General features: G+C 39.7%; 2 protein-coding genes across 2 annotated transcripts in view; one reads left to right on the top strand and one right to left on the bottom strand.

Moving 5' to 3' along the window:
• LOC145978148 (synaptic vesicle glycoprotein 2A-like) overlaps window positions 1–11,346 on the bottom strand; it is a 43,461-nt gene extending 32,115 nt beyond the window's left edge. Inside the window, exon 1 of the mRNA XM_083110588.1 lies at window positions 11,218–11,346. Coding sequence (XP_082966714.1) covers window positions 11,218–11,236 — 19 coding nt within the window. The 5' untranslated portion in view covers window positions 11,237–11,346. The remainder of the gene's footprint in view (window positions 1–11,217) is intronic.
• A 2,912-nt stretch (window positions 11,347–14,258) lies between these two features.
• The window catches only part of LOC145978042 (uncharacterized), a 34,123-nt gene continuing 23,827 nt past the window's right edge, over window positions 14,259–24,554 (top strand). The window contains exons 1-3 of the mRNA XM_083110441.1: window positions 14,259–14,462; window positions 17,425–18,906; window positions 20,178–20,339. Coding sequence (XP_082966567.1) covers window positions 14,429–14,462; window positions 17,425–18,906; window positions 20,178–20,339 — 1,678 coding nt within the window. The 5' untranslated portion in view covers window positions 14,259–14,428. The remainder of the gene's footprint in view (window positions 14,463–17,424; window positions 18,907–20,177; window positions 20,340–24,554) is intronic.

The following is a 24,554-nucleotide window of genomic DNA, read 5'->3' as shown; positions in this document are numbered from 1 at the left end:
GCAAACGTGGAACTGATTCGAGATGAAATTACTTCGCTGGTGTCGACGTTGCCAACATTGCAGAGAATCACGGATCTTCATACGCAGTTTACCGAAATGCGAAGCATCGTGAACGATCTTACCGAGAAAAGTTCGAAATTGAATCAAGTTGAGAACCTTCAGAACATTGTCGTCAACATCAGAGATCAAGTTGGAGTGTTGGAATCCACGAAGGAATCGACGCTGGCCTCTTTCGGTGCCAAGTTACAAGAACTAAACGAAAACTACAAGCAGTTGAACGTGGAAGTGAAAATCAAAACGTCATTTTCTGCCATAACGGATCACGTTGCAGAACAACTCGTACCTTTAGAAAACACACTGGTTCAGCTTCACAGTAATTTGCTCAGCGTCGATACTAAATTCGCCAAATTGCATTCTCTGGATGTCATCGAAATCAACAGCGTACCGAATCACCAGAGAATCTCCACGTTCGTCGAAGGTAACAAACTGTACATGTTACATCCTTATCATCCGTATTACAAGTTTCTCCTCGATGGCACGATTCAGATAAACGAATTTTCGTACTGGTCTCACGGCAAAAAAGCTAGCGTTCCCACCATGACGTTGATATCGAATCGTGGTGTCCAGAAAGCAGGAAACATTCCTCTGGCACGTTGGAACGAAACGCACAACATATATGAAATACACGAAGACGAAGATCTTACTGTTTTCGACGTGAGTGCCGGTGATAAGCTGATCATTCAAAACACAAGTGAGGTGCCACCCTCTTTGAATCCCATCACACTCGTGCTTCTCTTCAAACGTAATCTCAATGTCTAGGCAAGCCATCGTCGAAGAATTTCATAAACCTGCACGCCGCAACTACGAACGTTTAGCTGTAGTAACCAAGAGCATCGATGACCTCTGGCAAAGTGACCTCGTCGAGATGAACAGCGGTAATTTGAAAAATGTACATAAATTGAACAAGGGCAACAAGTACCTCCTCACCGTCATAGACACATTTTCGAAATTTGCATGGGCTCTATCTTTGAAAGCGAAAAGGGGAACATGCGTCACGGAAGCATTCAAGACTATTTCTCGCGAAAGCGACAGACGACCACGGTTTTTGCAAACAGACAACGGTAAAGAATTTTCCAACGCCGTATTCCAAAAGTTTATTCAAAAACATGACATTCGACATTATTCGACTTTCAGTCACATCAAAGCCAGCATCGTGGAAAGATTTAATCGAACCTTGAAAACACACATGTAGAAACGATTCACGCTTCGGGGAAATTACAAATGGGTCGACATCCTGCCGGAACTCGTCGACACCTATAATGATACGGTACACAGAACGATAGGCATGAAGCCAGCTGACGTTACGAAATCTTACGAGCAGCGTTTAATTTCTACAGTTTACTGTCCAAAGTACACTCCGACTACCAAGAAATCAAAATTCAAAATTGGAGACCAGGTGAGAATCAGCAAATTCAAACGCACCTTCGAGAAGGGATTCACAAAAGAATTGGAGCACGGAACTTTTTACGGTGGTTACCCGGAAACCGACACACGTATATAATAAAGGATAGTAGCGGCGAGATTTTGAAAGGAAGATTTTACGAAGAGGAACTCTCTAAAACAAAACACCCCGACACGTACCTCATCGAGAAAGTATTGCGTAGGAAAGGTAACAAACTGTTTGTCAAATGGCTGGGACTTCCGGAAAAGAGTTGGATCGATGGGAACGAAGTGATCTTGTGAGTACGTGGAACGTGGTGAAGCGTCTACCGGATTCGGAAAGTCAAACGAAAAAAAAGAACGTCGAGTTGCTTCCCGACAGCATCCGCTGTCTAATCGTAGGTCCTTCAGGGTGTGGGAAAACGACACTGCTCGTGGACAATTTTCTCCTCGCACCGAATTGGTTAGATTGGAAGAACAGGCACCTGTACGTGATCTCGAAAAGTTTGGAGCAATCCAAATACAAGCAACTGATGAAACTGTACGATGGTCTGGACATTGCAACGTTCGCTTCGGAAATAAAACCACTCGACGATTGTCGTGAAAATTCAGTCGTTGTGTTCGACGATGTCATCCTGGAAAATCAAAATGAAATTCACAACTTTTTCACGCAAGGTCGTCACAAAGGAATGGATTGCTTTTACCTAGCTCAAACGTTTTCCAAAATTCCAAAACAGTTACTACGCGACAACGCTAATTTCATATGTTTGTTTCGTCAAGATCACACCAACCTCAAGCACGCGTACGATGACTATGTAGGCGGAGACATGAACTACAATCAATTTTCGGAACGCTGCTCTTCTTGCTGGAACAGTGACGATTTCGGATTCGCGACGATCGACATGACGAGGAAACCCAACGACGGAAAATACAGAAACAAAATCAACGACTTTCTAAACGTTGCAACGTTATGAGAAACGACGTGTATAAATAACGTTATGACGAAACGAAAAATCGAAGACGAAAATCTTAAGCTTCGCGATTACCTCGCAAAACGCTTCAAAGGTTGGAAATCCGAGAATCGCGGATTCTACGAAGAGAAGAAACGTCAAGATCAACCTGTGATCGATGCCATCAGCGATCTAGGTAAAGAAATTAAAGGTGTCACGGAACAAAATAAAAATTTGATCAACGAACTCGTACCACTTGCAGCTAAAAGTTACATTGTACCCACGCCCATTTCAAGCATTCCTTCGACGCCGTTCGAACTGAAGGACGTACCACGACGTCGAGCCATAACCAGCACGTCTTCGGATAAAATCGAGTTGGGACCGTTGGCACGAGACTAGCTGAGCACGGGGAAATTCGACAAGGATGAAGTGTTTGGATTGTATCCGAGCATGGAAACCAACGAAGGCGTCGTGTGGAAGATTGGGAAATCGAAAGTCACCTTCGAAGGCAACGATATTAAATTTAATTTAGGCGATAAAAATAGTTGGACCAGGTATCCAGGTACGGTGGGACTGTGGGAACTCATTGCCAAAAAATATCTGAAAGATTACACTGACGAAGATTATCAGAGTTACAGGGAAATTCTAATCATGACGGATGCCATGTACCAGAACAAGGATGCCTCGCAGAATAGGGTGAAATCGAGCAGCGGTGAGAAGTACAGGAATCTCATCAAACCGATATGGAACGAGGTGAAAAGTGGAAGCGGCGTCAAACGCTACAACACGTTACCCAAATAATTCGTTTGGGTGGACGACGTGAGAAAACTCATCGACAGATTGTTAGTGATAGCCGGTGAAGAGAATGCAGGCAATGGTAATTTTTACAATGAGAAGGTTGGCATCGTGGACATGATCAGCACCAAACTTTCCAACTTCATCGTGAACGACGACAAGGGCATAGGTTACCTCATTAAAATCATCAACACGCTGCCTCCGAGATTCTGGAACGTGGCCGAAGGAAAGGGACTCGTGAACGACATCATCAACAAGTTACCTTTCGAGATGCATTTACCTGGCTACCAGTACTGCGGTCCCGGTACCAAACTCGAGAAAAGATTGGAGAGAGGAGACAAGGGTGTGAATCCGTTGGACGCTGCATGCAAAGATCACGATATTGCTTACAACACGCACACGAATTTGGATGCACGTCACGAAGCAGACAAGACATTGGAGCATGCCGCTTTCGGGAGGGTCATGAGCAGAGACGCATCGTTGGGTGAAAAAGTTGCAGCATTGGGCACCACCATCGCCATGAACACGAAACAAAAATTTGGGTGGGGTATATAAATAAATAACATACAGTAAAAAAAATAATAACAACATGTCTTGTATAACCGACTTACCGCCCGAACTGCTATGCATCATATTCAAACACGCTTTAAACGGAGATTGTGGGGATGTAGGGAAACTTTTAAACATAGCAAGAACAACACCGGAATTTCGTATCCCTTGTGAAATGGTTGTCAAGGATTATCTTCGGGAGATCAGTGGAATGAGGTGTGATGATCTCGACACTCTTCTTTTGGCCGCAGGGGAAAAAATAAACGATAGGATGGACGAACTTTACGAGGCGAGGCAGGGAAGAAGACAATACACAGATGATTGGTTCAAGTCTAAACAGGAGACCGATGATATCATCACACACATCATCGCTTTTTCCAAAGCACGAACTTTCTTCCTCTAACACACTGGGAAAAAAATAATAATATACATGTCAAAAAAATGTACGTCAAAAAAAACATGAGACAAAAAAATATACGTAAAAAAATGTACATGTCAAAAAAAAAGTTGCCATGGAAAAATTTTTTATCGTCAGAAAAAAGTTGCCTTATCGTAAAAAAATTTTATCGTTAAAAAAATGTCTCGACACAAAAAAAAGTTGACGTGGAAAAATTTTCATCGTCAGAAAAAAGTTGTCTTATCGTAAAAAAATTTTTTAGTCAAAAAAATTGTCTCGTCAAAAAAAAAGTTGTCAAAAAATGTGCAACAAAGAAAGTACGTGTCAAAAAATGTACCTGTCAAAAAAAATGTGAGAAAAAAATGTAGGTGTAAAAAATATACGTGTGAAAAAAAATGTACGTGTCAAAAAATATGACAAAAAAATGTACGTTAAAAAAATATACGCCACAAAAAAACAAAAAAACGTACGTGTCAAAAAAATATACGTGTCAAAAAAAATGTACGTGTCAAAAAAAATGTACGTTCCAAAAAAAATGTACAAATCAAAAAAAATGTACAAGTCAAAAAAAAATTCTTCGTTATAAATAACACTATGAAAAATTAAAATTCTAACATACCATGAATTTCTTCGATATGACTGAAAAAATAAGTTACCTCCAAGCATTAAAACAAATGCTAAATTTGTCAGTCGAGTATATAAAAATTCAGGAATTGGAAGTCGACAAACCTTACACGATAACTTCCGGTCCAATTGTTTCTACCCAGTATGGTCCCAAAGTACGTCTGTTGCTCAACGAACAATACAGTCTATTTTTACCAGATCGATACGCTAACATGTTATCCGACGAGAAGCTATCTATTTTAATCGAGAACAAAACTCGAATCGTGTACAAGGGGACAAAGGAACTTCTTGGTAAGAAAACAAAGCACGTAATAGAATTTGTGTAACGGCTGCGGAGTATATAAAATAACATACCATGAAAAAATACACGAGAGGGAAACAAAAAAAATATCTCAGAACATATACAGGGTGTTTCTAAAGGTCGTTTACAACGCTTGGGAGGTGATTCCTCACACGAAAACAAGCAAAAAGTCTAAGTTCCATTTTTACGACAGAGGTTTCGTTTCCGAGATAGGAGCCTCGCAAAAGGTGACAAAGTGAACGTCACACCTAACTGGGACGAATACTATCACAGATAGAGAGGCGGTTCCAAGGGAATCATAAAGGAATCGTATGTGCTCAGTCCGGAAGTCACTATGAAAAGTTCACTGCACGCATGCGCAATGGAGTCCTCAAAGGAATTGGGGATTTCCAGCAACAACAATGCATGGAAAAGGTATGTAACGCAGCAAGAAGGACCGTGACAATGAGAAATGCGTTCAAGACAACACATCCCGACCTCAAACATCAAAACATGACCACCGAACACAAAATCCGAAAAGTTGAGCACGGTTGCATACCCCAGTTACACGCGAGGAATGAACGAATCATGTCATGTGGCATACGAGAGACAGGAGGAGGGAAAGAAAAACACAATATCAGATGATTGCGACAACGTGTATTTTTACACGCGACAACTACGTAATATCCCCCCCCGCACACACACACACAACAAACAACAAATGCTACAATATCTTACGCACAGACAGTCCGTGTCACTGTACACCAACTGAAGATGTCACTTTCACCACACAAAGGGGGTGGGGAGCAATACCAAAAGTGTTCGCACGCGATCATTGTGACGTAAAAGAGACCAGTTTTGGAAGCGCTGCACAGGCAAGTCTGGCTCTCGTAGTCAACGTTTGACCTTCATGACTGCTGTTCCCGCGAGAGGAGCTCGAAGGGTTGGTTCTCTCCGGCAGTCGTCCCAATCGTGTTGCAGGTGCTGGGATATGATCAGCAGTTCGCTCTAGGTTGTCATACGCATTGAAGAGTACTAGTATGTTGCATTGAAAGAAGTTGACGTGGTGGAGTGGGCAAGTCAAGTATCGCAACAATTGGTCTGTGGTGTTCGTACGGTGATACGGCCAATTTGTGCAGTGTGCCAGTGTTAAACAAAAACAATACTTTGCAGTTCCAGCTCCCTATTACACAGATGGCTGCGTATACGACCCAGCAGCTAGCAGACATGCATCTCATGTATGGGGAGGCACGTGGTAATAGCCGTGAGGCAAGGCGTCTTTATGGAGAACGCTTTCCACATAGACGTTTACCGTCTCACACCTTCTTTCAGGTAGTGGACAGTCGACTGCGTGAAACAGGGTCAGTGTTACCACCGCGACAAGAAGTTGGAAGACCCCGAAGTGTACGCACACATCAGTTTGCAGAAGATGTGTTAACAGCGGTCGCAGAACATCCTGGCACCAGTACGCGAGTGCTCGCTCGGGCACGAAACACGTCTCATGTGAATGTTTGGCGAGTGTTGTCAGAGGAAGGAATGCACCCTTTTCAACTGCAGAAAGTACAAGAACTGTTACCTCGTGACTTTCGCCCTCGTATGGAGTTTTGCCAATGGTTGTTGCATCAGCTGGACACAAACCCTCACTTCGGGGCAAACGTATTGTGGACAGATGAAGCCATTTTCACCAGGATGGATGTCTTCAATAGTAGAAACAGTCATGTATGGGACTTTGACAACCCACATGCACTTTTTGTGGCCCATCACCAGCACAGGTTTTCAGTGAATGTGTGGTGCGGGATAGTACATGATCATTTAATTGGACCATACATTCTCCCTGTTCGCCTGAATGGTCGCACGTATCATGCATTTCTTAGTGAGGTTCTGCCTGAACTGTTGGAGACCGTACCTTTGGCACTGCGGCAAGAAATGTGGTACCAACACGATGGTGCACCAGCTCATTTCGATCGTAATGTACGACATTTCCTGCATGACGTGTTTCGCAATAGGTTCATTGGTAGGGATGAGCCTGTGCCTTGGCCACCGAGGTCGCCAGATCTCAACCCTCTCGATTTTTTCTTCTGGGGAGAAATGAAAACCCTCGTATACGACACACCTGTCACATCAGCTGAGGACCTCGTTGCTCGCATCAACGTCGCCGCCGCGACGGTAGCAGATACACCTGGCTTGTTTGCTCGTACTCGACAATCCTTGATTCGTCGCTGTCATCTCTGCGTAGAAGTAAACGGCAGACATTTTGAAAACCGTCTGTGATTATTGCCCTCGGCAAATACCAGTGAGAACACTTTTGGTATTGCTCCCCACCCCCTTTGTGTGGTGAAAGTGACATCTTCAGTTGGTGTACAGTGACACGGACTGTCTGTGCGTAAGATATTGTAGCATTTGTTGTTTGTTGTGTGTGTGTGTGGGGGGGATATTACGCAGTTGTCGCGTGTAAAAATACACGTTGTCGCAATCATCTGATATTGTGTTTTTCTTTCCCTCCTCCTGTCTCTCGTATGCCACATGACATGATTCGTTCATTCCTCGCGTGTAACTGGGGTATGCAACAGTGCTCAACTTTTCGGATTTTGTGTTCGGTGGTCATGTTTTGATGTTTGAGGTCGGGATGTGTTGTCTTGAACGCATTTCTCATTGTCACGGTCCTTCTTGCTGCGTTACATACCTTTTCCATGCATTGTTGTTGCTGGAAATCCCCAATTCCTTTGAGGACTCCATTGCGCATGCGTGCAGTGAACTTTTCATAGTGACTTCCGGACTGAGCACATACGATTCCTTTATGATTCCCTTGGAACCGCCTCTCTATCTGTGATAGTATTCGTCCCAGTTAAGTGTGACGTTCACTTTGTCACCTTTTGCGAGGCTCCTATCTCGGAAACGAAGCCTCTGTCGTAAAAATGGAACTTAGACTTTTTGCTTGTTTTCGTGTGAGGAATCACCTCCCAAGCGTTGTAAACGACCTTTAGAAACACCCTGTATTTATATATAAATAACATACCGTAAAAATAACATATAGAGCATCAACATGAAGCCCAAGGGTGTCGTGTACCAGATACCATATTCGAATCTGAAAACGCTGGGTGCCCTCGATGGGTTACTCACCAAGAAACAACGCGAGAAGAAACGTTCTTGCTTGTCCAAAGGACATGGAATGAAATTGCTGCTCAGCACTCCACAATTGAGATGGTTGCAGCGTTCGCGGAAACAGCAAAAGACAGGGGGGTTCATATTCAGCATCCCGGCCATCCTGGCAGCATTGGGGGCCGTTGGAAGTTTGGCTGGGGGTAGCGCCGCCATCGCGAAAACCGTGATCGACGCGAAAAAGAACAAGGCGGAATTGGAAGAACAGAAACGTCACAATCTGGCCATGGAGAAGAAAGGGAAGGGGGTCATGAGCAAGTATAAAAAAAAGAAGAAGCACTCACCAACCGAGACATTGAATCTTTAATCAAACCATTACAAATCAAACACTTCAGAGGCGTTTTCATGTCCGATTCGTTACCTTCAACCGTTAAAAATAGAGAATGTGGAGTAGTCAACTTGGACAGTCAAGAAAATCCAGGCACGCATTGGATATGTTAGCACAAAAATGCAAATAACAAAGCATTTGTTTTCGATTCTTTCGGAGGTGTTCCACCTACAAATTTAGTTCATTATCTGAAAACGAACAACCTATACTACAACGACGAACGCATTCAAAATTTCAGAGACGTGAACTGCGGTCATCTCTGTCTCTCCATGCTCACGTTTCTCTCTAAAATAAATAAGCCATCGGTGGAAGATTTCCAGAAAGCATTGTGGAACCAAAAGCATCATGGGCGTGTTCCATCTCACGAGTGAATCTTCGATCTTGAAACTCACGCTGCACGACGACATCGTCTATCCTAAATCCATAGCTTTACGTGCATTCTACAGCATGTACCTCATACCTAACGTCACGCAGCACAACAACAAAATTAGCGTCGGAAGTGAACATATCGTCGTCACGCCAGATCAATACAATCTTTCTACTTTGCAAGCTCAATTACCTAAAGGCACATACCTTTCTCAAAATTCAGTCACGCACAGAGTCGAAATCGTGTCCGCAACGGAGACCGTGGACCTGGGCACCATAGGAGAACTTTTAGGTTTCGAGAACAACACCAAACTCGAAGCTGGCATCAAGCACACGGGAGCAAACATTCCTAAATTTCTAGCCATCGAAACTTTGAACGTTCACTGTAACGTGGCCGAAGGCATGATCACGAAATCTGACGGGTTGGGAAGTCACAAGCAGACGGGAATCATAGCCACGTTCAAACCCAGTTCCGAATTCATGGAACCGATCATCTACACACCCTCTTCGCCGATCTATTTTCCAGTATGTCGCAACCGCATAGACAACATAGAGTTGGTGGTCACGAACGAGAAAGGAGACGTGGTGGATTTTGCAGGTGCCACGACGACGGCCGTCCTGGAGATCAACGTATAATAAATAACCATACACACACATCATGGAACAAATCGAAAGTTATGAATTGCAATCTTTCCCTCCCAACCGTCGCACGTTCGCAAATTTGAACGAAGCGAACAGAGAAATCGAATATGATGTGGACGTAGGCGATGGGTTCGTTCATCTTCACAGAGCGGACCTTTACCTTCAATTCGACGTGGTGAAGAAAGAAAGCGGAGACGCGTTCCCCGCAGCAGCAAATTTGAAACTCAGGGACAACTTCGTGCCTCACCTGTTCTCGCAGGTGGAGGTGAGGAAACACAACACCGTCATCGACAGAATCGATTATCCAGGCATCACGTCAACGGCAGTGGGAACATTGAAATTATCCAAAACGGACGCAGCATACTATCAAACGGGGGGGGGGGGGGTTCGAAGCGGGAACCAAAATATCGACGAGAAGTCACACGGTGCTCTTTCCCATGCGTCTGCTTCCGGGATTCTTCTCGGACTACAAGGAGATCATGTGGAAGGGAGGACTGAGAATCACATTTCGAAGAGCGGCCAACGATAACGACGCACTGATGCGATACGCTACTTTGGGTGCAGACGGTATCACGCCGCTGCCCAACACTTTACCCGAAGCAGCCAAATGCGTCATCCGGAGCATGGAGTTGAGAATGCCGATCGTGGAATACGAAACAAACTACGCCCTCAAGTACAAAGCGGAGATCTTGAAAAGTCCACAGGTGCCCATTCACTTTCACGGTTACCAGTGCGTGCAAAAAATAGCGTCAGGAAGTCATCTGGAATTTGACGTGACGACGCAGTTCAACAATATACAGTTCGACATGCCAGATTTCGTCATTGTACTCTTTCAGACCAGACGCGATAACAATCAGGAAAAAGATTCCAGCAAATTCGACGACTCCAAGATCAAAAATGTTTATCTCAAGAATGGCAGGAACGAAGTGTTCCCGCAGGAGAATTACAACCTCGACATGACCAAAGATGATTATCTAAAACTTTACGAAGCTTACACCGCTTACAAGAGGGTAACAGAGGGAAACGTCGATATGTACTACACACCCAGCGAATTCAAAACCCACAGACCCATGTTCGTCATCAATACCACAAAGAGGAAGCAGGTGGTAGTCAACGATCGAACTAACATCAAGATCGTTTGCGAGTTCAACAGTCCATTGCCCGAGGATACCGTGTGCAGCGTCATCCTGATTGCAGAGAAGTCCTTCGCGTACGACGTGAAGAATGAGAGGGTGACGGAACAGTTTTAAAATTCGTAAAAAAATTGCCACATACTAAAAAAAATCAACACATTTTAGGTTATATAAAATATGTGAAAACTTTAAAATACTCAAATATTAAAACAAACGGAGTCCAGTGTAAGTTAGTTCGGTGCGTAAAAGATCGCAAATAAAAAAAGTGATAGGTTAAGTTATATCACTGAAGATCGTAAAAAAAATCGTAAGGAAAAAGGATAGGTTAAGTTATATCACGTAAGATCGTGATATACCTACAAGTACGAGGTGGAAAAAAAAGAGGTGCATTGAAAATTGTACTAAAACATCGCTTAAACGCTAAAACATCAACAAAAAAATTGTCAAAATATGTCAAAAACTGATATTCAATTGATAAAAAAAAAGAGGATACCTACAAAGTATTATTTTGAAACAATAAGTTTACACTACTCACGTAAACATTTATAACTTACATCTACTCCTTGCCACCATTGTGTTTACATCCAAATATCTATTAAATAAAATAGAAAATGGTTGGTACGTCGAACGCAAAATATATACAAAGAATCCTGAAAAACTTGTTCTCTTTTAATTCTTCATCACAGTCACGTGATTTTATTGAACTTAAAGCTTTACATTTGGCTGTTTGTGTCCAACATACTCTTTACCTCAACTATCTGAAAATTGTACATGATATTCATTTAATGATAATTCGATGTTTTACCTGAAAACCTTGATCAACTTTAGTTGCTCTTTCAGTTACATCTTTCAGAAATGTAAAAAGTTGGGAGGAGGGTATTTATTTATTTTTCTATTCCAAGTTTCAGATACAGCAGTTGTAATGGCCATTTTACACTGAAACTGTAATAGATAAACAAAAACAAGTCAAGATGGTAATTTTCCTTTAATTTTTACATGTATATAAGCTTTCTGAAAAAAAGAAAAGAACAACTTTGAAATCGTTAACTTTTCTGCTAAAGTAACCGTTGTAAGACATTTATTATATAAAGCATTACTGAATGAATTTCTTAATTTTTTAGTACAATTTCCTCGATTTTCTTGGAATTGTGACATTACTCTGAGATGAGGGAGGTGGTAAAATCTCTTCTTAATTTATAGTTCTCTTTATCATAGCATATAACATGTACGTGACATAAACTTATGATTATAACTCGAATTATTAGTAATAATTTTATTTCGAATTATGTGAATATTCTTTGCATTTAAATATATTCTTAAGAAGGAAAGATTGAAATATGCTGAGGCTGAGAACTAGATGAACAAAGTGGATAATTTTGTGGTACTATAACTGACGTAAATGTAGATATCGTGGACTGAAATTTTTATTTATTTAATTATTGAGAAAAATGCAGATACAGCACATATGGCCTTCTTTACGTTGAAATTGTCAAGTATGGAAAGAACAAAAGTAAGAATAACAAAGTAACACAAAAAAGATTTTAAAAAATAAGTGAAGGAGTCTTTTACATTTTTTCTGATTGAAGCCCGAAAGGCATATTCTGAAGACAATATGTCAGCACTTGGTGGGATATCATTATATTGTGTGGGAAGTCTGTAGAAAGATGAATCTTTTATGTAATTCAGACTTTGGAGGAATGGTTTGGTATTGCATTTAAGTGAAATATGCCAACCTGTTCCAAGATGGTGGACGAGAATCGAATTTGCTATGTTGTGACAACTAAACCGAAAGAAAAACTTGAAAACTATACTTGACATGGTAAGCGAAAGATATTTTTTTGAATTAGAAAATTATTTGGTTTTTATTTAGCGATTATATACTAGCCATACTGTACACTATTTCCATTTGAAATGGCTGGTAACTTGGCATAAACATGCAGAAAGATTTTAAACGCTAAGAAATGTTTCAATATAAATGCAAGCTGCGTGTAATGTGAAGTTATGCTCAAGGTGACAACGACATTGGCTCATATTGTTGTGCCTATCTGGTGACGTCACTAATTTATACCTTCGTTTACCAAGTAGATAAAAATAGGCATGCAAAGAAATTTAAAGTTCACTCGACTAGATCACTTTATATCTTTAGAATTAAACTAGATATATGGCCTCTACAGTGTGCTGCCACGATCTTGGAACTGAAGGATCGCATCATATAGATGGCGTTACCAATATCCGGACAAACATGTTAGAATGAGTAAAGGACGGCGTCCGATGCCCCTTGAAAGAATGTGTGGTGCGCCTCGGTACTCATTTGCTAGGGGTCAATTCTTAATTAACAGATAAATGACACTCCTCGCTGAACAATTAGGTACTTAACATTATTCAATAAAGATACTTTTCGGCTTTGAATTAAGCTATGAACGCTGCCGCGCACTGTACATACAGGGTGATTCTGAACAACGGGGACAAATTTCAGCAGATGATTCCTGGCAGGACAATGAACAAAAAAGTCTATGTGAACGCATGTCCGGAAATATTTTCCAAGATAGGTAACACTACCCGTCGTCATGGCGTGAGTCTCTCATAAGGAGCACTAGTTAAAGAAGGAAGTGCAATGCTATAGGCTATTTTCCCAAACGGAAATTCACGTTTCCAGGTAGATTTTTGACGTTTTGAGAAATTTCGCAAGAAGCAAAAGAACGTGAAGGAAATGCGGAACGTTTATTAGGTTCCTGTCCATCGTAATCAGTACCGCCTACCCACCTACACTTGCAATTCTATGCCTGAACTACTGTACTCATATCATGCATTTATTTTCCCTGGCCTCCTCGATGGCGCAGTTGTAGCGTCGTCGGTTTGTAATCAAGGGGTCGCAGGTTCGATACCCGGTGGAGGCACATGATGGTTCGGATCCCACTTTAAACTGTATGTCCAGTCCCGATTAGCCTTACTGTGCATAAAGTGAACTTAAACACCAAATCAAGCATTTATTTCCCCATGTTAAGTGACGAGTGATTTCTGGCATGAGACAAGTGGTCTATCTTGGAACACATGCATTTCCGGACATGCATTCAAATTGACTTTTTTATTCCTTGTCCTGTCAGGAATCGTCTCCTAAAGTTTGTCCCTATTGTTCAGAATCACCCTGTATAATTTTTATTTAAATTCTGTACATACTCTATCTCAAACAAATAATAATTAAACGTTTAAGGGTAGAAACGAGTTCTTGCAAATACCGCAATGACTCTTTTCAGCTTTCAACACTGACTCATGTACAAAGGATGACGTTGCGCTTGAACTGTGTTGGTCAATCACATCTAATTCTTTACTTGATTCACATTACACCAGTTCTGTATAAAAGCTGTGAAGATTTCATAACCTGATAAACACGCTACCGGTTTCTGTGATTTGCAGGTAAATATGCAAGCGTTGTTACCTTGTAATATGTAACAATAGTGTGTGCAGCTGTTTACCAGGCTTAGAAAACACACAAAGCTGAAGTGCGTAATCTGGCGTAAGTTATGGTAGTACAAATCATCTTGTCGAGTATGTAATATCTTTTAGGTGAACATTCATGTTTTTCGTTGCGCCAAATGCGTGAAAACTTATATGAAGATTACATTGTCTCATAGTCCTCTACAACTGGGTGATTCTGGTTGTGTGCTCGGAAATTGATTACAAAATGACTCTTGCAAGTAGAAAGGTGCGAGTGGTTGTGTAGTGCGTGGCTAGTCTTGTGTGAGTAGTTCCAGCGCAGTGCAGGCAATGGAACGTGATCATAGGGGTTTAACGGTTATTCGTAAGTATTGTTTTAAATTGTTGAAATTTATTTTAATGAAAACCAACAACTATTTCAACGTTTGGTTAAAAAAATATTCTTTTCAATTTTTGACCTTAACCTCTATTTGAAAGGGTATACAGAATTATATTTTTTCAATTTGGTTTATTTTATTTAGTTTTCTGCCACTTTTGGCTAATCTCTAAGATGAGAATTAGTGATGATATGATGAAAATAATGAAGGGACACTAAGAAAGAACATCCATGCCCAGGCCGGAATTCGAACTTGGGATTACTGGTGTCGTAGCGCGCTGTTGGTGGTGGCGATTTTCTGTTTTAAGTCCACTTGATGCACAGAATGGCTAATCGGGACTGGACCTACAGTTTAAAGTGGGATCCGAACCGCTGTGCCATGTGCCTCCACCGGATATCGAACCCGGGACCGCAGAACGCTGTTCTAACCACTCCGCCGCGGAGAATAAAAGTGTTAAGAGTTTCAGACGCAAATAAATGTAGATCTATAAGCGATATGACATACAAATCTGTAATTAAGATAACACTTAAGCGTTTTCGTTCTGTACTTAATTGCATTTGTTGTGCTTTACAAATTGTTAAAAGTTTAACCGTTTATCGACTGACGGGACTTTAAAGTCCCACATCCTACAAATGCTTGTCTCGGAGGGATTTGTGTGTCCCTGTTATGTGTGGTGTTTACTACTCACAACAAACAGCAGGCGCTGCTGGAAATATATGAAAGGGACCAGTAATCAATTTCTTAGTGTTAGTAATGCAGCCATATTGACCTCATAAAAGTGCAGTGGTCTTAGATTTATGAAAATTAGATATTAGAATAACTGTAAGTACCCCAGAATTCTTTATAACTGATTCTTAGCTCACATAATTATGGTTATAAAATAATTTTGGAAAGTTGTTTTATAAGCAAAACATCACTTTGGACTGTGCAGTCCCAAGAGTTTTCTGGTGTCTACTTTGCTCGAAAAAATATTAATATATTTTCTGTAGTTCTAAACTAGTGGCGTGCCCCAGATTTTTAAAACACTTTTTCTTAGCAGTCAGCCCTCATTTTGCCTGATTTTGACGTTATTTTTTTACGAATACTGGGCAAAATGGGGACTATGAACCACACCAACCTCCCCTCCTTGCACACCCCAATGTTCTAGACAGCTCTTTTTGGTATTGTGGGGCTATGTCACAAATATTGATATTGATGGGTGACTGGCAAAAAATTCATGGAGAATGAATATTCGAGTTTGTGATACATACTCGGAGTGACCCAGTGACCTTGATAGCCCCAAATTAGGCAGTGACAGTTGCACGGACTCCAAAGGTGGAGAAATGGAATGAAGAGGAATGTGCTGTATTTCCTACAGAAAAGTAAAAATTATAGACAGGGATGGAAACGAAAACAACAAAAGCAGAATGAATATTTTTTAGAAAAAATAGAAAAGAAATAATTAAATACAACTTTCCTACGTATGTATCTTTTCGGATAGGCGTCACCGAACCAACAACGTTTTCGAAGCTTGAGATGAAAGCTAACAGTTTGCATTGAAGGGCACGTCCCGATGTTTATTCTTTGATCAACAATTCTCCGAGAAGACACTGAGCACCAGGATAACTCACCAATTAATATTCATGAACTTGTAAAGAAACAAGCTCACCTCCTCTCCTTTACATTAAATATACCATACGTATATCTGGTGATTACACTGAAGTTGGTCATTCCAGGCAAGTATCACAATGCGTGCCTTGCCACCCAAAGTTGGGCAAGAGTATATTCCGGAAACCGTGACTCCAGGCAAATGTTCCTAACCCACCCGAATGGACTAGGGTCCTTTCTGCGATCCTCGACTTAATTGTATTCAGACTCTGCGACATATCACCTTAGATGTTGATAAAAGACAGATCTTGAATGTTGTTAATGAATTAGCATTGATGCAACAGTCATATTCAAGCTTATTAGAATAGTAAGACTGGGCTGACTACGTGTTACAAATACCACATGTGGAGTTGAAGTAAAAAAAGATGGAGGTGGAGTATATGAATCTATACCTCGTAAATTCATGTGGAAATGTTACATTATGCGCATATAAAAATATCACAAGCTAAACACTCGAAATGGAGCATATACTTATCAATTGCTTTATTACCGACAATGACTTAAATTCTTTACAGTTCTCACTTTAAGCGTTTTTAAAATATACAGGGTGGCTCAAAAAGTCACATAAACATTAGCCTTGTCAGTGAAGGACTTTTAATTCAATGGAAGCGTCACACTGTAATTGTTCGCGACAACCATTTATAATCCACAGCTCTCCATGGATGTATCCGATTAAAATCTTGTGCAATGGCATGCGAACTTCTCTCCCTAGACGTCACTTTGATCTTGATGCATTACCGATGAGCTAAACAAGTTTTTAGGCATTTTTGTAACACCTCGAAAAGGAGCAAATTGGTACAAGAATTCAGTCATAACTTTTTACTGGTTAAAGATACATAAAAAAACCTTCACCATTGCATTTCTCGTGAAATTCTAGTCTGATTTGATATATTATATCACCCCCTTCTCATTTAAAATTCTGAAGTTGAATTCAAGATGGCGGACATCAAGATGGCCGCCGACCGTGCGGGTGGCGTCAATGTGGTTCCCCCTTGGCCTGGCAACGATTGGTCATCACCATTTCTATGTTGCACGCTGCAGTGGCCTTGTGCCGAGGGTGTTAAGTGACTTTATGAGCCACCCTGTATATTTTTTTATTTGAAAATATTAAGATCAAACCCTTCTGTCACCCTTACTATGCATTTTCATTTCAAACGTATTATCTACGTATATTATCTATAAAAGCAATTCAACAAGTGGATATGTTATTATAGTTATTGCTACAACATAAATAAATTTACTACACGTTATTACAGTTAGTGCCTCTCTATTGTACTTAATAATGTAAACTTTCTTTTCTAGTAAGGGTAAATCTTCCAAACGCTTCAACCGGTTCAAGGCCAACTTCTGCAGTCCACAGCATATCCTCCGATCACCCAGAGATCGAGCAAGAAGAGAATCAAGATCGGAGAGTTTGTGAAGAAAAAGAACCAGGAACGAGTGAAGAAGAAGAATCAGAAATAAGTGAAGGCAGTTTAGCAAAGTACACTGTTACAGCTGACCAGAATGAGGCTGACGCTATAGCTAAGAATGTCGGTGAAGAACAAATACCCTCAAGTACAGAAAATGGCATTGAGTTTCAGCACATAGAAGTAAAAGATTTAACAGGAACACTTGATGAAACTGAGAAATTATCAACGGGAACTTTAGCGGAATCAGCTCTTACAGAAGAGTCAGAAAGTCATACAAATGAAGATGGAGAATCAAAATTCGAAAGTGCACAAGTAGAATCATCATCAGCCGTTCCATCTGCAACAGAATCGGTTAAATACGTTGTGCCTTCCATAAACTGTCAAACGGAACAAGGTTGCATAATAATTTCGGTGACAGAACACAGTCACCCAAATGACAATGAAGACGATGTCGAACCGTATGCAGAATCATCTGAAACTGAGAAGAAAAAAGAACAAACAGAAGGTGACTCAGAGATCGAAACAAAGTCGACCCCAAACGTGGAAGAGAAGGAACAAGATCAGTCAAAAGAATGCGCGACAGGTACCGAAACAAATGCAGAAGAAAACTTAGAAGAGTTAACAGAGTCGAACGAAACAGGAACATCAGAAAAAGAACAAATAACTGAAGCGTTGACGCAATCTGTTTCACAGGAACAACTTACACCGAACGAGTTACCTGTGAAAGGCGATGAAACGACAATGCCTAGTGAAGAACAGGAGTCACTTGTAGATAATGAGGCAACATCAAGCAAAGATATTTTAGGAAACGAAGGAAATAGCAGTGAAAGTAGAGAACAAATTCCAAGAACTTCAAGCAAAGATATTCTCTCAGGTGATGATCATCCTGTGTTAAATGGTGACCTTCATGTTTCCACGCCAGATGCTGAAGATGATAAAGCTGACACTAATTCTAATCAAGATAGTGAACCTTGTGAGGAAGAGCATAACAACAGTAGCGACACCAAAATGTACCAAATTGAAGATAGTAAATTTGAATCTCTGTTCAGTGTATGGAGACAACTGTCTTCGATCCCAGAAAGCCCAAGTTCAGTAGAACCCGTATACGATTTTCGATTAACCAGGAGAAGTGCTCCAACACTCATATTCGTGGATAAATACCAACAACCTGTACAAGAGGAGGAAAACAAGGAAGAAAACCAGGATACCAAAGGAAATGGACACATACCGAAACTAACCACACAAAAGTCTGTAGTTGAGTTTGCGGAAGACATGGAAACTAGAATATCAATAGGAGACTGGAAGGACACAGAGCAGTACAATGGTGGGAGCAACCGTGCAGTTGACTTCGAAACGGCTATTTCCCTTACCGGTAAGTAGTGTCTGTAACGTGTAACTAAAATTATAATGGAAACTTCCTTCAAAATGAATCAATTTTTAGTATGAAATATCATCTAAAGTTTATTTAATCCTGAATGGACATGTATATTTGTAGGTAGTACGTATTTAATTTATATTCAAATTTTGCATATTCTTCCTTCCGTATTCATCGTCTGCACTGCATTTAGTCCTTTTCATTAAAGCCTTCCTTTTATTTATTTCTTTCCTTCATGTTTTCTGCTTTCCTTTTTATTTTTCTCCTTTATCAATTGTGCCTTCCTTTCTCACACTTCTAACCAAGGAAGTGAACTTAGTGTGTAACTTAGTGTAACTTCCTTCTTCTTTGCTCTTGTTCTCAGTTACTTTTTCTATATTTTCCATTTGATATTCTATTTCCTTTTTCTCTCACTTCTTCTATCTCTCTCCTCTTGCTGCCACTTTCTCACATAATAGTTTCTTTCTTAGATTTTCTACCTGACCCCTTTTTGTTGTTGTTGTTGTAGAACATGCAAAAGAACTGAATGTAATTCATCTTTTTTTTACCTCATGCTTTGAAGGTATTTGTCAGAAGTTATTGAAGTAAAAAGTGCTTTTATTTCAATTGTTTCAACTCAACCATACTTAAAAATATATTACTTTTCTGTATCTTTCAATCATTTTATTATCATATAAACAATTAAGGAAGTATCTCTATAATTTTAATTAAGAGTTCATGATGACTTGTAGTATATTATGGTGTGGTATATCATATTTCAGGCAATAGTTTTTGATTTCAAATCTCCTCAGGAAAACTTTTGCAGGCTTACATAATACAGCCTGCGACAAATACAAATTGTTAGGATTCACTGCATAAAACAATATATTTGAACGTGATTATGGACAATTTGTGTTCTTTTATGTTTGCCATTGGTAATGTAATAAGACACAGAAATCGATGCAAACTCCATTTAAATTATTTATAACGTTCTGCAATTAACGCCACATTTTGCTTATTGCTTCTTGTACGTGCACAAATTTATAATTGTGTTAATGTTTTTAATCTAATAATTTACTTTAGTTATTCGTAACATAATTAGCAACGCACTCAATAAATATTTTTACTTGTTAATTGATAAAGTACTTCCAAACTTCCTCATAAAAATTTCAACCTGGTGGGTTCACCTGAATGCACTCACCTTGGGCACAACAGGGTTATCAGATTTGAACAATTTGATCAATCAATGACAAAATGAGATTATGAAATTTCGAATCTTTTATTTTCAGGTTATGGGTTGTTTAGTATTCTATTGTTATTCGCTTCTGGAATGTGCTTCATTGCTGTGACGTTTGAGATGGTGGGCACCGGCTACCTGCTACCTGCTTTGGAATGTGACTTCCGTTTGACAATACAAGAGAAAGGCCTCGTAAACAGCATACAATATGTGGGTAAGATTTTTTAATGATGAATTTCAGAAAAGTGTCAACCTTGGTGGTCAAAATTTTATAACAGTGAAGAATAATGTGCTGTGCATTGTTTTAGAGGAGAATATCTTCTGATTGCGAATATACATACAATACATGTGTTTCTAAACTGTAAAATTTTCTGTAAAAAATTTCATCAAGTACTATTCCACTAAGTTTTATTCAGAAAATCCATATTCATAGATTGCCAATTGTGTCAGTCCGTTACCTTTAAATGTATTTTTATATAATGCTGGCAGAATACATTAGAAGAAATTTTGCTATGCAAGAAGATAGATTACTATCTGTAAATTTCCTGGGTTATACGTATTTTTCTCTTTATATGTTTCATGAATCATATACAAAGAAATAAAATGTAAATAAAACTGCTTCTAGAGTGTCAGATTGTTACCTCTATAATTGTTCTAAGGTCTAAATCACCATCCCTGAGACCTTCTGTAAACAAACGGTCTCACCGATTCGATGTATCACTCCGCGTCAGCTGATCCATGACCGCAATCATCTGCTGTTACACTCATAGTTCGCCGCACCTATTCATTTTGTATAAGAGCCTCTGAATGTGAGAACCCGTTCTCAAAACATCAGACGAATATGCAGCCGCATACATTGTTACTCTCCCGGTCATTCTCTCTTTCATAACCCTTAAAACTGCAGACACTGACACACCACTGCACTGGGATACCAACTTAACCACTTCATTTACTGGTTTCTCAGGATACTACTGACAGAACGTTACATAAATATTGAGTAGAATCTGTTTCTCACCCCTTTTCAAAGGGTGTCCTTGCTGGTGTTTTGAAAACAAACTCGGAGAACACGGAGACCTTCCCGCACGCATAGAACTCGGCATGTTATTTTTCTAAGGATAAGTCATGCAATATTACTAAGTTGCACTACTTCCTTGCTGTTCACATGATTATCTTTAGAAAATAACCAATGTTATAAAATATCATTATGTACACAAATCTCTAAGCTCATTGAAAGTTTCAATGCATATTCCTACAAAATGTTCACACTTATCTTGCCTTGCCATGTCACCAAGTTATTTTACGAAGTGCACTATATTTGGCGGAACAAAAATCGTTATTACGATGCTTGTCAAAGTTTCCAACCGCAATAAATTTACGAACTTTTTGTCTTGTTTTGATCATCATCAATATATTTATTGGACTTACAGCAATGCATATGGCTGTTTATGCCCATTATATATTTTATTTACATAAGATACAATTTACATAAAATGTACAAACAAATTTCAAATACACTCCTATCTATATCAAACCTTAGAAATATACATTACCATGTTATATCATTTTGTCTAAAAAATGCAAGTAAAATATATTCAAAGAAAGAAGCCAAATTTATGGGAAATGATTACTGGTGAAAAGAGTTAACGGTAAATTTCTCGTATGGGACAAACAGCTGAAATTTACTACTTCATTTAATTTGAATATTCGTACTTACGTATTCTGCATTGAGAAACATTGCTGAAGGTGGCATTTCGCTTATTTCACGGAAATAAGCTCTATTTGCGACATATCGAGTAAGTTTTCTTCGTTTCTTTTTGCCTTCGGTAATATGCAAAATGGCGGTCACAGTTTCACTACCGTACTCGGCATGCAGTGTTTCCACCCCACTGCACCCAAAAATACCTACATAGCCCCACAAACCATTGATGCATAGCCCCACGAACCATTCATACATAGCCCCACGAACCATTTCCGGTAAGGTTAGGTTAGGTAGGGTCACAATAGGTTCCAATAGTTAAAAATTGGTTTTGAAAAAATATGCATAGCCCCACACACCATTCTCGCATAGCCCCACGAACCATTGACGCATAGCCCCACGAACCATTGACACATAGCCCCACGAACCATTGACACATAGCCCCACAAACCATTTGCGGAAACGTACCTTCTTCAGTTACAAAAACACGTGTTTGGAAACACTGACCGGGATTACGTCATCACACACAGGCTACATCCACCTGGAAGTAAATGGATGCAAGAGCTTTCGTGCATCATCTATATCGAAAAATAGATGATTTACCGGCAAAATTCAATGAACGATGCGAGAAAACACTTCCCCGAACTTCCACAAGTCTAAAGAAACTGCATTCGGTAAGTAATTTCTCCTGTAAATTTGAAGAAATCCGTTTGTCCGATACGAGAAATTTACCGAGTTAACCATAAAGGTGAAGCAATAAGTAAAAAAGAAAGAGCATTGGGTTTAAAGTGAGACGTCATTTGCGGCAGCGTATCCCATACTACAAATTTGTCATTGTTTTACCTTACGTAATGAATCCTGTAACAACGCTGGATTTTCGTGTGGATTATTTTACTTCTATGAGTTTGCAATGCTTTCTGCATGCAGGTGGTTTTGTTTACAGAAGGTGTCAGGGTTTGTGATTTGAACTATAATTTCTATCAGTCTTAATGTGGTTTCTATGTCAGTCTACCATGAGAAACTGGATAATTTTATATTATTCTTTCTACCACACAATTTATTGGGGACCAAATACAACAACACTTAATAAGTGGGACTTGTCAGTCTGCACCTCGGACGAGAAAGTGAACATTTATTATTATTTCTTGTACAGTCATGTTCAAAAAATTTGTCGCATGGATTTTTTCTAAGTCCAACGTCTTACGAAATTATGTTGGTAGCTCTGAAACAAGGAAGTGTTGTGAAATATACGATCCTCCAATCAGAGTGAAGTTCGATTCTGAGGAGCAGGAGGCGTGACTCACGGTCTTGTCCACAGGAAGTTCAACCAATGCAGCATTTCCAAATATGAGATAACGTCCCCATTGGTTAAATATTGTTTCAATAATGCGAATCGGCAGAAAGATTGCGCAAAAGTTTACTTTGTCGTTTTAATACTTTTAATCGTTTCAAATTAGTATTAAATTGTCCCAATTATAGTTCAAGAGCTTAATATAATGTATTCATGTATGTGTTTGACAATCATATACCTATCACTCATTAGAACAATTTTCACATTGTTTTCACTACGTGAGATGACATTTCATTTACATTTACGATAAAATAGTGGTTTGGGTGTAATAACAGTTTTCATTAATTAATTTAGAGATGCATTTTTATTTGTTGAGTTAATGATTAGGTTAATTCGTTATTTCTCGCGAAAAGAGGGAACCACAGCTGAAAGAAAATACACAACTTGTATTATTGAGGTCAAGAGTTCGTTTTAACATCACTTTTTGCACACATAGGCTAATCACGACTCGGGATACATTTAAATTGGAATCTGAAACATTATGCGACCTGACTGGAACTCGGAAAAGGACACACCGATTACAAGACGTCGATACATTACCACTTGGTCTGGCGAACGCCAATAATAATGAGGGGTTGTGGGAGTGGGAGAGGGGTGACGGAAAGTAGAAAATAAATAGTATTTTTGGGGGTATTTAATGTTATATTTATACACATACAAACCTAAGAAAATATTTATTTTGATACATGTGTGTGGGGGGTGGGGAAGGGGGAAAAGAGAGGGACAGAAAGATATTGGGAGAGATGGGACGAAGAGGTGATTGTGGAAAATGTTTTATTTGACGTTCAGTAATAAAAACAATCAAATCAATGATGATTATCTTATAAATACCATATTTAATGTAAATTTGTTTTAAAAATGGGGGCGGGGAGCTGTTTGTTTTACGTTCAGTGCAGGATAACAAGTGGAGACACATAGTGGTTCGTATCTCACTTTAAACTGTAGGTCCAGGCCCCATTAGCCTATCTGTGTATAACGTGGATTTAGAATTCAGTAGAAAATAACGTCGATCTAGTATTTTGGATTTTAGATGCGTTGAGACCACTAAAATTTCCAATTCTTATAAGAAGAAACCTGTTTTCATATTACCATCCATTTTGAAAGAGATAGAGTTAATTGTATAATCTTTCGTTGTTAGTTTCAAAGATGACTAATTCAAATAGTAACAATGGGAACGAATAAAGCTTACGAAAAGTTTTTGCCACCGTGCGGATTTGAACCCACGACCATTAGAGTGACAACCCAGTGCGATAACCACTACCCCACGAATTCGTTCCTTCCTACGGCATGATTATGAGTTAAGACCAATGCGTTCAATATGCATTAGAAATATAATCCCCACCCGCCTCTTTATAAACAACACACCCAAACGCTCCTTTGTA

Source organism: Lepisma saccharinum, chromosome 24 (genome assembly GCF_977018435.1).
Source record: "Lepisma saccharinum chromosome 24, izLepSacc3.1, whole genome shotgun sequence".
NCBI classification, from domain to species: domain Eukaryota; kingdom Metazoa; phylum Arthropoda; class Insecta; order Zygentoma; family Lepismatidae; genus Lepisma; species Lepisma saccharinum.
The sequence above is the reverse complement of the archived record's forward strand: the minus strand, read 5'-3'. Positions and strand labels throughout refer to the sequence as shown.